Source organism: Rosa chinensis, chromosome 5, assembly GCF_002994745.2.
Source record: "Rosa chinensis cultivar Old Blush chromosome 5, RchiOBHm-V2, whole genome shotgun sequence".
NCBI classification, from domain to species: Eukaryota; Viridiplantae; Streptophyta; class Magnoliopsida; order Rosales; family Rosaceae; genus Rosa; species Rosa chinensis.
This window is the reverse complement of record NC_037092.1, coordinates 81,464,469-81,477,707: the sequence shown is the minus strand read 5'-3', so window position 1 is coordinate 81,477,707 and position 13,239 is coordinate 81,464,469. Positions and strand designations below refer to the sequence as shown.

At 37.3% G+C, this 13,239-nt stretch overlaps 2 protein-coding genes across 5 annotated transcripts; one reads left to right on the top strand and one right to left on the bottom strand.

Annotated features, from left to right (window-relative positions):
• Window positions 1–3,701: 3,701 nt before the first annotated feature.
• Window positions 3,702–5,662, bottom strand: LOC112165740 (F-box/kelch-repeat protein At3g06240-like). The gene is made up of 2 exons (XM_024302365.2): window positions 5,500–5,662; window positions 3,702–5,115 (listed from the first exon to the last, which is right to left on the bottom strand). The coding sequence occupies exon 2, from the start codon at window positions 5,088–5,090 to the stop codon at window positions 3,951–3,953; it is 1,140 nt and encodes a 379-aa protein (XP_024158133.1). The 5' UTR covers window positions 5,091–5,115; window positions 5,500–5,662; the 3' UTR covers window positions 3,702–3,950.
• A 1,325-nt stretch (window positions 5,663–6,987) lies between these two features.
• On the top strand, window positions 6,988–8,884 carry LOC112167575. 4 transcript variants are annotated; one of them, XM_024304614.2, is made up of 4 exons: window positions 6,988–7,151; window positions 7,239–7,307; window positions 7,779–7,906; window positions 8,420–8,884. In XM_024304614.2, exons 2-4 carry the CDS (start codon window positions 7,244–7,246, stop codon window positions 8,678–8,680), a joined length of 453 nt encoding a protein of 150 aa, XP_024160382.1. In that variant the 5' UTR covers window positions 6,988–7,151; window positions 7,239–7,243; the 3' UTR covers window positions 8,681–8,884. The 4 variants fall into 4 exon arrangements, 2 of the variants coding, with proteins under 2 accessions (XP_024160382.1, XP_024160381.1); XM_024304613.2 differs by having other exon boundaries at window positions 6,995–7,151; window positions 7,234–7,307; XR_005800061.1 differs by lacking the exon at window positions 7,779–7,906.
• The last annotated feature ends 4,355 nt before the right edge of the window (window positions 8,885–13,239 follow it).

The following is a 13,239-nucleotide window of genomic DNA, read 5'->3' as shown; positions in this document are numbered from 1 at the left end:
TCCATGAATTATCTCTCACTGAGAAAATGTGAACACCCAACAAAAAATGGTAAATCATGGAATAGAATAACAAATTTGTTGTCATCAGTTGCTGACACATACCCAAAACCACAACATACAAAAACTGCCCATCTTCTGTTTCCATTCTTGGTTGTCATTTTTGCCCAAATACCTGGATCAGGTATTTTGCGGAAGAATGCAGTTGAAGGGTTCCAGATAGACAAGTTTGTACAATGGACATCACCTAGAATTACCAAACCATTGCAAGTAGCCATTGGCCTGACAAGCCCCTCAAATGGGGAGGTGAGAATCTTGACCGAAGAAGCATTTCCAAATTGAGTGGGCGCTTCCAAATCTAAGGTTCGAAACTTAGTGTGGAGTTGGGACAATGCTGCCTTTTTTACTGAAGAATCTAAGAAGTCGCATCGACACTGGATATGGGCTTCAAGTAGAGAGAGGATGCTGACTAGAAATCTATGACAGAGGGCTTTCTGCTGAGATGCTAGCTTGAGTTGGGATTTAGCAAACTGAGGGTCAGAGATTACTATAGAACGCCAAAGTTTGACACACAAGTGAATCGAATCAAAGTTTTGACAGGCAACCTACATAGAATCTTTACAATAATATCTTCAGGGAGATCAAAGACAACATTCTTCTTCTTCTTCTTCTCTGACATTGGCAAGATCTCCCTAGAATAAAGCCAGATTAAAATTAAAAGAACATTGAGAAACTAATAGTGAACAAATGAGTAAATGAAGACTTGAGCTCTGGTGCATCTGGAATTAGAAGAATAAAAGACTAAAACTCGACTCATCACTGGACTTAAAAGACTTGAAATTTTGAAGTTCCTCTGGCTGTGTGGTTTCATTTCAATAGAAATATCACACACTTTGACATGGCACACAAACTGAAAATCGAAACTTTCATTAACTAACAATAGAGTAAGACTCAAAAGATTTAAACTTGCAGAAATAGTGGGATTTATGAGTAGCATGCATAAGCTAGTGTTCTGAATTCCAACTCATCAATTCACTACTAGGAATAATTTAGCAAAGAAAACTTACAGAGCAGAAATGAGAAAGATGAATATTTAGAGTTTGAGAGATTATGGATTCTGATGTGATCTGATTCTGATATCAAGAACTGATAGAGGGGTGTGAACCTTGATTTAATAAGTGTTGGTGAATGATTTAATAAGGGGTTGGTGAATGACTCGGTGTGAAAGTGAGGGAGAGACACCTGTAGCTAATCTCATGTCATGGCTTTTGGGTTTAGGTTTGGGTTTCCTCTTGTTTGGATCTATGGAAGGCCTGGTTTTAACTCTCCTGAATTTTTTTTTAATTTTTTTTTTTTTTTTCAATTAAAGCTTTCACATAGTGACAGAGAAGGATGAGGAGGCCAAATCCCTCATAAATACCAGGCCTGATATTTTGATTCTTTGGAAGAAACATTTTCAATAGGTTATGAGTATCATGAACAAGTGAGTGTCAACACTTTACTGGATAAAATTGAATTTTTAAATCTTACATAAAATAAACCATTATAATTTATAAAGAGTGTCAAACAAGATTATCAGTAATAAATTAATAATAATAAAAACTTCATACCCCATACTATCACAAACAATATACACCAAATAACAGAAACACAAGGCTTGCTATTTTTTTTTGAATCGAATGAGGTCAACAATTTATTGAAATTGAAAAATTACAACGATACGATGCCAAAATACATTATGAAGGGAATAAAACAGTACGAAAAGAAAAATACATATGAAATATAAGAACTTAATAACGCAAGAGCAGCAACGTCGAGACGCAGCGCTGATTTTACACTACATATTGCAGCCGTGTAGTGAATTGAGTAGTCGGTGGTTTGACTACCCATCGAACTCCAATACACAAATTGACAAAAATCAACTTGGCATCGGAATGAAGGCACTCTCCCACCTAAAGATCAAAGTCGGCCAAGGGTGTCAGAACATGGCCATGTTGGCAGACAATCTTTCACGGACAAATACCATAGAATTGGGTCCTAGATCCAATACTAGTAAATCACAGGAGGCCCACTCCATTCTAGCGAATCATAAAAAGCCCAACAAAGATTGTGGACCGTAGTCCAAAACCAAACTCCACCCGGATCCCAGATCCGGATCTTGATGCCAATGATCTGGATAGCAGCGCCGTCGGACGCATCCCTAAGACCTGTAATGGAGGAGACTACCAAACAGCTATAGCCATCGTCGACCAACAAATCGCCGCCAATGAAGTCCCAACAAGCCGACACCACCTCTGGGCCATCGCCACTAGAACCCAATCCCCTCACCTCGCACCAGGATCCGACGTTCTTCAGCCTCGTCCCAATAGCGTCGTAGTCCCGAAATTGTAGAGAGATACCACCGATCCCCTCCAAAGTAGATGAAGATCCCAACCCACTAGCAGAAGAAGAAACCGGGTTCCCACCGCCCTTATCCTTCAACCATCGATCTAGCCAAGTACCAATTACCACCGCATCTACAGCGAGATCTCGCCCCAAAACCCTGAGATCACCGGGGCTGCTTCCCGGATCCCACTCCTTCCAGTAATCACTACCTACCTCCGATGGTGTACCAATAGTAAGTTGGCCCACCGACACAACCCCAGCAGCACCCAAACTCCGCTCACCAGACACATTGCCTCCGAAGACAACGAAGACGAAGATGAAGAGGCAAAAGCCTGAAATTTTCTCCATGAATGGAGTAGGTATAGGTCACGACGAACAAGAAGGGTCTCCGCACCACAACCCTAGCAGAGCGTCCTACTAGGTCCACAAGGCTGGATACTTGATTAAACATGTGCGGTGAAGAATCCAAATTTAAATAGTTATTTATAAAGAAACTCTTTCAAAAAATACTCATATGAGAAAAACTTTGAAAAACTAATAATTATGTGCATCTCTGATTGTAATTATATCCTAATGAAACAAGTTTATTCAAAAGTATATTTCATGCTTCATAGACGTGTGAATCAACAACTTGATTGAGCTCTATATTATCTTGTAATTCCCTAACAAATATTTTGTCTTGTACAATTTGAGTGTAAATTGTTTTTAACTCTTTATTTTATATAGAAGCAAAATAAGGGCAAACTCCTTATCCCTATTCATGATTTTATTAAAGATCAAAAGAAAATAAGGGACGAAGCCAAAACCAACCTGATTGAGGGTACATTATCTTTCATATTTGCCAAAATACTGATGTCAAGTTTAATAGCTAGCTACCCTTAAAAAATGCCAGTCGTTAAATTCAAGCAAAATTAACCAAATATAAACCAGGACCAGAATAGTCATTAATTTCTATTAATCCATAAGAAATGCCAGTACATCATACTTACATATTATAGATGCACAATGCAAATAATCAAATAGATTGTAGCAAGTAATCAATCACTCTCTCACTCTTCTCTCTCTTTTAGTCTTCTCACGTATCATTGTCATTTGTACATGAATGTTGGACTTTTAACATGTGTAGTTGCTCACAATTCTAGCTGTGGCATCAACACCATGCTTCATACTAATTCATAGCTTTTGGTCACTCAATTACAAACACTCTAAACAGAAATGACAGAATCACAGAAAACAGATACTAAATTAAACATCTATGGAGAGCACATAATGCAAAAGCTAGAACAAACATAAATAATTAAATATTCATACGGCCGGGCTTTAGAGCAACCATAAACAATCATCATCTTTTATCTAGTAATAACAGGGCTCCATACTTCATACTTTTGGCTACTCAATTACAAATAAACATACCGAAAACAACGAGAGAAACAAAATAGAAGGAATGATTCAAACTATGGTTGTTAAACCATAAAACAGCATTGTATACAGATAGCACTCCCTCTTCATCTCTGTTCTGCCTCTAGAGTTTCATCACACGAGTCCTCGTTCCCCATGATTCACCATCATCATTCGGGTATCGAAACTAGAGTTTCATCATATACAGTCGCTTGAGCCACATACATGCACCCATGCACCTCCTCCTCAAGCCTATATCGACAGCTGCAGACCAGCTTCCCTTCCTTGGAGCGTTCGATCTTAAAAAACTCCATCTTGCCAGCAAATTTCATCAAAACTGTGCCGCCTTCTGTCACAAAAATAGGACTACAACCATAGTCTGAGTGTGCAGAGACTTTTCGTAAATCCCTTACCTCAAACTGAAAGAGTTTAACCCAAGATTCAGGCACACCATACTCTGTCATGACCCAGAATTCAATAGGGAATTCAATAAGCCCATGATCGGCATTAAAAGATACACAAAGGCATCCTCCTAAATGAACCTGAGTTCTTATCGTTCTCCCATTCATATCATATCCATTTTGGAATGAATCAGGCAATGCTACTTTTCCGAACTCCTCCTTCGCCAAATCAAAAGCATAGATAACTCTCTCAGAATTCTCTGGCATGCGGTAGTTGACCCAATGAATTGCTCCATTTGAATAAGTCCCCACACGGCTACGCCAGCTGTGTGAAGGAGGAACTTCAACAACTTTCCAAATCTTTTCTCTGAGTGAGTAAACATGACCAGAACTACCAGAAAGCGGTATTAGGACAACTTTGTAGTCATCTGTGGCTGAAACATGACCAAGACTTATAGAGAATAGGTCGCTTTCTGGTAGATGAGGTATTTTGCGGGAAAATCTGGTTGTTGGGTTCCAGATATACAAGTTAAATTGACTGGTAGTGGGTTCAGCTAGAAGAACCAAACCATTGCAGGAAACAAGTATATGAGGATAATTATTCTCCTCTGTTGGGTACGTTAGAGTTCTGACTGAAGAATTATCTTCAAATGAGTGAAATCGAGTGGGTACATCATGGTAGGGTGTGGCTAACTCAAAGTAGAAATAATAGGCAGAGGTGAGGACTCTATGACGGAGGGTTCCCTGCTGTAATGCTAGCTGGAGGTGGGATTTGGCAAACTGAGGGTCAGAAGTGATAACAGAACGCCACCGTTTCGACACACAGGTGAAGCGGATCAAATATTTGACCGGCAACCGGCACAGAATCTTCACTAGAACATCTTCGGGGAGATCGACGCAGTGCAACATTGACAACAATTCCCAACAAAAAAATCTGCAGCAAACCAACCAAATATTAAGACTTTGCATATTTGACTAGTAAAACTACTGCAAAAGCTTTGAACTTGCAAATTAAGGTTACATATTGACTGGTTTTCCGACTTTGACTCATTACTTAGACCCAAAAAAAAAAAAAAAAAAAAAATTGAAGTAAGAAAATTTACTCTTCCTGGTCTGGTTTCATACTTTCATTGCAATTGTTATACATGCGTTCAAGAACAAAAACAGGCCGCTTGAGCAAAATCAACATAAGACCCAAATAGAATGAAATTGAAACCGATTTGAGTATTTTTGGTAGTTGTGAATTTCTAGATAAGACCAATAAAGAAGAACAAATTATGAGCAGAGTCTGAAACATTTTGAACTAAGAAAAACTAACCGATAGAGCTCTGGTATGGCCGTATGGGAGGCTGGTCCAGCAAAACGACGACGTATGTGGAGATGAAGAGGCGAGCTTAGGAGTTCCGGCTGGAGGCGAAGAGAGAAATAGAGGAAAGTGGAGTGAGAGCTGAATTTAAGGGTTGGGAGATTATGATTCAGTGTGGAGTGTTGCAGGCACCTATATATATATATATATAGCAGCTCATATTTGGGCTTTCGGGTTTGGGCTTAGCCGAGTGTTTTCAAAACAGGCTAGCTTATGAGAATGATGATTTAAAGAGACCTGGAACCTGATTCACTAATGGACAGTTACTGTTTGGAGCTGTAACACTGTGTTTCCAAATGCTAAAACCACTAAAGGAAGAGACTTTCTGGGCGCCATGAAAATAAGAGAGAGAACAAAGAATTGGGTCTGGGTTTTTCGTAGTGATATAGAGCTCGTAAGAGAGAGAAGGTGAAGAAGAAGAAGCTTGAACTCCATTACTGAGTGAGTAATGGGAAACACAGAGTCATTTTTGTAGTTAAGGTTACATATTTACTAGTTTTCCTTTTTTGACTCATTACTTACTCTTCCTGTTCTGGTTTCATTGCAATTGTTATATATGTGTTCAAGAACAAAAATATCAACATGAGACCCAAATAGAATGAAATTGAAACTGATTTGAGTATTTTTGGTACTTCTGGATTATTTCTATATAAGACCAATAAAGAACAACCAAATATGAGCAGAATCTGAAACATTTTGAACTAAGAAAAAACTTACCGATGGAGCTCTGGCTAGAGGTGAAAGTGGAGTGAGAGCACAATTTGAGGGTTGGGAGATTCTGATTCAGTGTGGAGTGGTGCAGACACCTATAGCAAGTTCATATTTGGGCTTTTGGGTTTGCACGATTCTTCTTCATCAAATGTTGGGGGGAAAAAGATGACCAAATAATGTGTCGAGAACTACAAGGATATTTTCCAATAGGGATTGTGAAGGAGAATGAAATCCGGAAACAGTGGACTTTACAATGGATGGAATAAGCCATCGCTAGTGGACTCTTCCTTGGATTGAATGATTGTTCGGTCCATTGTAAAGTTTATAGATGCACGGACAATATATTAGTTTTCTTCATGTATATGCACTCTGGTATGAACATTCCAAATTTAAACAAGGCAGAAATATCACTCTGGTCATCGAACTATACTTCGCTCGACACTTTGGTCATCCAACTTTTAAAAATTTCACTTTGGTCATCAAACTATATCACCGTATATCACTTTGGTCATTCCGTCTGTTTTCTCCGTTTAAATGTGGCAATTGATTCTCACGCGTCTAATAGGCAGGGCTATATGTGTCAATCCAATTAAAAAAGAGTCTGAGACTACGGGTCAAAGTCATCAAACTATATCACCGTATATCACTTTTGTCATTCCGTCTGTTTTCTCCGTTTAAATGTGGCAATTGATTCTCACGCGTCTAATAGGCAGGGCTATATGTGTCAATCCAATTAAAAAAGAGTCTGAGACTACGGGTCAAACATATACCGTACTCTCTCTCTCTCTCTCTCTCTCTCAGCCAAAAGATTTTCACGCTCTCTCTATGTCTCTCTCTCCTCTCAGTCTCTATGTTGATCAGATTTCAAGCCACAAAGCAAAACCTTTGAAAAGGTGAGTGAGATTATACACGATCTCTAAGTTGGCATATAACTTTTGGGTTGAGAATCTAATAAACATTTATCATTGTTTGAAGTTTAGTATTGATGGAAAATCAACCAAGTACCTGGAGGTATTTTCGAATTGATGGAGAGCCACTCACCTACAAAGGTATGTAATTGATTCCTTGATTCTTTTTATTGTTTGTATAGCCTTAATCTTTATGGGTTTTGTGTTGTGCTCGTGTAGCAGTGTTTGGGAATTAGGGATTTGCTGAATTTTTTTTTTCCTTAAAAATTGGGGCAATTGTGTTTTGTTTATGGCATTTGTTTGTAGAAATTGGCATATACACAGCCCATCACTTCGTTTTCCCAAAAATTTCACCTAGAGAAGGATCATATATATATGCCAAACTTGGTTGCAGAGTCAGAGTCGGGGTTCACAAGAGTGTTTCTTGATTTCAATGATGGATCAATGTTTTATTTTCAATTGGTTGCATCAAAGTTGGATTGCTTGCTTTGTTTAATCAAAGTTGGATTGCTTGCTTTGTTTAATCAAAGTTGGATTGCTTTGTTTAATCAAAGTTGAATTGCTTGCTTTGTTTAATCAAAGTTGAATTGCTTGCTTTGTTTATGCAACAAGGCGATGCAAATGAAAAAGGTTCTCAAAATGTTCAGCAAGATGGCAATGCAAATGATGAACATAGAATGCAGAATGCTCAACAATGTGGCAATTCTAATGGACATAGTTCTCAAAATGTTCATGATGAGGTAATCATTCAGAAAATGAGAATGTCAAAGCTTAAATGTAAAATCAGGTTTTTCGGCCATTGCACGAAATTAAATGGGTCTTTTGTTTTACTCAAAATCATAATATCAAAGCTTAAATGCCAATGACTGATGCTTCTTTTGTGATATTTGACTTGTTTTTGTTTTACATCATGCCAATGAACTATAGTTTTTGTTCTAAATGGGATTGCTCTGAGTCGGGAGTTAATTATAGAATATTAACCTTTCCTCCATGCTTATTTGTGGAATATGGGAGAGCCCAGTGGTCCTTAATATCTAGTTAATTCATACACTACTCTCATTGTCTGCAACCAATGGCAATACCTAATTTAATTAGGGAATTGAATTGTCCCTTACTGTTGAATTTGTTTCTTGCCTTGTTTCTTTATGTGAATGTTATTCTGACTACTTTGTCATGATATGCATTGTATTCATACATGTGAGAGTGTTAGTTATGAATTGATTAAATTATCGTATGTGTTTTTCTATTAACAGGAGCATCATGAGATTCCATCTCAACAATCACTTGCGAAAGCACCTTTTATTTCATCGCAACCACTTCCATCACCTCTAAATTTCTCACAAGAAATTCCTCCAGTTCAAAGAAGTTCTCAACCTATTGGATCATTCTTAGCTTCCTTCTCTATGACGTACACTGATCCTGTAACAAGGAGGCCAAAGAAGCAAGTTGCATTCAGAAATCCTAAGAATTCTATGTCAACTGAGAATGCAAGCAAGCCTATTTGGAGACCTTAAAAGTGTTGTTTTTTTTTTTTTCTTCCATAAACTGTGTCTTCAGGTTCTTTGATCAAAATAGGGCATTTTGTGATAACTCTTTGAACAATTAGGATTGAATATTTTCTGAAAATTTGACGGGTCATTTTGGTATAGTAGTGTTTTATGTTAGTATGGTATGGAATGCTTATGTAATTTGTAGTTGGGATACATAGTTTTGAACTATGTTAGCTTTACTGTTATTCTAAGCATTTACGTGACCATTATTCATGCATTCATCATCAGTAATAAAAGCATACAATGGAGAAAAATGAGTGAGTCAAAGAATGATTCAAAATGAGGGAATATAAGAGGAAGAAAAAGATTGATTTAATAAATTAAGGAATTATAAAAGGAGGAAAAAGTTGGCAAAATTGGATGAAATTTTATGTTTAGGCGGGAAAAATTGAATGAAGTTATCAAAATGGCGGGCAAAACTTTTCATCTCCAAAATACCCTTGGAGTTAACAGAGAAAATGGAGAAAACAGACGGAATGACCAAAGTGATATACAGTGATATAGTTCGATGACCAAAGTGAAGTTTTTAAAAGTTGGATGACCAAAGTGTCGAGCGAAGCATAGTTCGATGACCAAAGTGATATTTCTGCCTTTAAACAAATCAGGAAACTAGATAGGTAGAAATGTAGTTATAACTTAGTTGGGGAGTAGTGGCATAATGCATATATGATATACTTAACATAAGCTGTAAGCAAACATTATGAAAATAACACTTACCAAGCTCAGAGGTATATAAAAAAATCAAAATGAATTGAGTACAAAAATCAGGAATATGGAGAATTAAGCGGGACTTAATGTTTGGACACTAGCTAGAACAACATAATGGCTAGAGTCTAAAACAAACATAGCACCAAAGTCTTCAATAATGAAAATAAAATTAACATGTACGAAAAGTAAAAATAATGCATCGTCCAGGAAACACATTGAGAGAAACAAAAGTACAAAATAGATTAATCCTCAATTAAACATCGATGAAATGTGGAGAATTCAAACTACAATTGTTAACAGATCAACGCCAACCAGAATTTGAATGAAGAGAGCAATCCCTCTTCATTTCTGGTTATCAGTTTTTCACAGCTCAAATCCTCATGCCTTGTGGTGATTTAGCATAACATTTAGCTATACCAAAAGTAGAGTTTCATCATATACCGTGACACCATATTGAGAATAACCCTCCTTCGCACCACCCTCAATCTTATACCGGCCCCTACAGCCAGGTTTCTCTTCACTATGACATTCAATTCTCACCAACTCCCTGTCAAGGAGGATCACAACTGGTACCGCCTTCTGTAACAAAAACAGGAGTCCAACCATACGTTGAAGCAAATACACTTGGTAAATCGAGCACACTAAATTGAAACAATTTAACTCAAGATTCAGGGACCGCATGCTCTTTCATCTCCCAAAATTCACCATTTGACCATACACATAGGCATCCTCCTATGAGAATTCGAACCTGAGTTCCCATCGGTCTTGCATTCATACCACCTTCATTTTGGATCAGAGCACGAGGCAATGGCAATTTTCGGAGCTCCTCCTCTGCCAAATCAAAAGCAGAGATAGCTGGTTATGGGATCCAAGTCCTGACCCAATGAATTGCTCCATTTGAAACTAAATAATCCTTGCCATTATAGCGGGGGAATGATGGGTGAGGAGCCCTGATAATTTTCCATGAACTATCCCTGGTTGAATATATGTCAACGGCATAAATCTATGGGTACAAAGAAAACAAGTTTATGTAAAACCCTAACTTCATGCTCACAACATATGCAAACAAGCTCGACAACAATCATACAAGGATCAAGTCTTACCTTCAGCAATAACTAGCATGGATTCCATCTCTGCAGCTACACAACAATGATCACTTGAAGATGGCCTTCTGTTGCTTACCAACCTTGCTTCTCAATGGACAGAACTTATGCAAAACGTGGTGGCAACAGGGACCAATTCATCCATATATATATAGGAGACTTAAACCTCAAGAAGCTTCCCATTAAAGCATTCCTTATCGGATTAGGTTCCCTAGTTAGATTCCTAATGTAACACTTCATTGTAGTCTTTCTTGCAGACTAAGACTTGGATTACTTACCTTAATGAATTGATACACTCTTTCATTAAGTTACAATATAGGTTTATAGTTTGTGTTCATGTTGAACTGGTTTTTGACATTAAGCTAATTATCAATTTTCTTTATGTTAATGTGTGATAAGTCCATGTTGATTCTAACAATCTCCCCCTTGGACTGACACATATTAAGCTTGATAATTTGCACCAAAAAATGTCAGAAACTACTCAACTTACTGTAGTGCGCGCCAGACGACAAAATCAAACCAAAATCCATTCCAACATGATCAAATCACAGTCACTTATGTAGAGCAAGAAACATTATATATTTTAACAAAAATGTAGAGTTTCAAAACCACAAACACAAGCTCCTGCAATCTACATATGTCAATCCAGAAGTGATACGATATATGCTAATGTGTATCAACAAGAAGGCGTATACCAGGTCCTACTTTATGTTTCTTAAACCAGAAACTCAAGCAAATTTTCTGAACACTGATGGCTTAAAATTATTGTTTGAACCTTAACATCATGCCATCTGATAGCAAGTATGATATACAAGAACAAGTTGATAATTTCCAAAATAAAACAATGAAGCTGCAGCAAAACCATAACTGGAAATACCTCAAAATTTATTAATAATAAAATCTGTCATTACAAACAAGTTGTGATAAACAAAACTAAAAGATCACAACTAAAAACACAAGAACTCAAAAACCTCAGAATTTTAAATTGCTTCAACTAGACTAACTCTTTCTACTGAACCTAAGCATCTAGATTAACTAAAACTCCAATGCTTCCTGTATGCTTCTGGAATGCTGCTACTGACAAGGCCTTAGTGAACGGGTCTACTAGTTATGAATTAGTGTCAATGCTCAAAACAGTTATTTCACCATGTTTTACCCTTTCTCTAACATTGTAATACTTTAAATCAATATGCTTAGAATTATTTGATCTTTTACTGTTCTTGCTAAAGAAAACTACAGCCTCATTGTCACAATAAATCACAAGTGTGCCAACCACAATGTGACTCAATACTTTGGTCTGCATGAGAAAATTCCTAATCCAAAGTAATCAGTTTAGTCAGATTGGATAAGGACAAATGCTAGTTTTTACGAGCCACATATCGCGAGAGGTGGCAATAATCTTGGAATTTCAAGAAAATTTGAATATTTCCGGAAATATTGAGAAAATTTCGAATATTTCCGGAAATATCGCGAAATTTCTAAAATTTCTCTTGGTAAGTCAAAGATATATCGAGACCCTAAAAAAAAGAGAAATATCAGTGAAATTTCGAGGATATTATCGATTTTTCAGTCCTAGCTTTCACAAAGTCTGGCTTATTACAAGGCTCAACTACGGGCTTTTAAGGTGGAAGACCTTGGACCAGCAGGTATGACTGCTCTGATGTGGTAATCGGCGCTGGACCTAGATGTCAGTTGAGTTCTTACGGGTTATAGTTGGTTAATAATGTTTCTGAGTTGGATAGTACACATAGTTTCATATACTACAATAAATTCAGCTTGCATAGTAGAAGTTGAAACAAGAGTTTGCTTCATGGTTTTCCAAGCAATAGCACCTCCTGTAAGCATGAATACATATCCACAAGTCGACTTCTTGGAGTATGGATAATTCCCTGCAAAATCCGAGCCTGAAAATCTAACAAGTTTTAGATCCTCCACTTGCCTATACACTAGCATGTAATTCTTGGTTCTCTGCAAGTACCTCAACACTTTCTTCCCAGCTACCCTATGTTCATGACCTGGATTAGATTGAAATCTTGATAAAATCCCTACTGCAAAAGACAAGTCTGGCCTAGTGCAGACTTGTGCATACATGAGACTTCCTACAAGTCTGGCATAAGGCTTTGACTCTATATTCTCCTTCTCAACATCATTTTTGGGATTTTGCTTCTTGGTCAATTTATCTCCTTTGTACATGGGAACTTCTCCAGCTGCACACTTCTCCATACCAAATCTCTTTAAAATTTTGGTAACATAATTCTGTTGAGACAAACCAAGTAGTCTCTGTGCCCTATCTCTTTTAATCTCAATACCTAGTACATAGGATGCTTCTCCTAAGTCTTTCATGTCAAAATTCTTTGACAGAAAATTCTTAGTGTCTTTAAGCAGTTTTAGGTTACTGCTAGCCAAGAGTATATCATCCACATAGAGAACTAGGAAAACAAAATTGTTCCCAACTGTCTTCAAATAAACACACTCATCCACAAGATTTTCTGTAAATCCAAAAGTAGAAATCACATAATCAAATTTTTTGTACCACTGTCTAGAAGCTTGTTTTAGGCCATAAATTGATTTTCTTAACTTACACACTAAATTTTCACTTCCAGCTTGTACAAATCCTTCTAGCTGCCTCATATAAATCACTTCATCTAGTTCACCATTCAAGAAGGTTGTTTTAACATCCATCTAGTGCAGCTCCATATCAAAATGAGCCAC

What these genes read in the sequence shown, in the direction of transcription:
- LOC112165740 (XM_024302365.2), bottom strand. Translation starts at nt 5,090, where the DNA reads ATGTTGCACTGCGTCGATCTCCCCGAAGATGTTCTAGTGAAGATTCTG.
- LOC112167575 (XM_024304613.2), top strand. Translation starts at nt 7,084, where the DNA reads ATGTCTCTCTCTCCTCTCAGTCTCTATGTTGATCAGATTTCAAGCCAC. An exon ending in AAAGCAAAACCTTTGAAAAG is followed by an intron (nt 7,152 to 7,233) that starts GTGAGTGAGATT and finishes CATTGTTTGAAG; the next exon opens with TTTAGTATTGATGGAAAATC. An exon ending in AGAGCCACTCACCTACAAAG is followed by an intron (nt 7,308 to 7,778) that starts GTATGTAATTGA and finishes TTATGCAACAAG; the next exon opens with GCGATGCAAATGAAAAAGGT.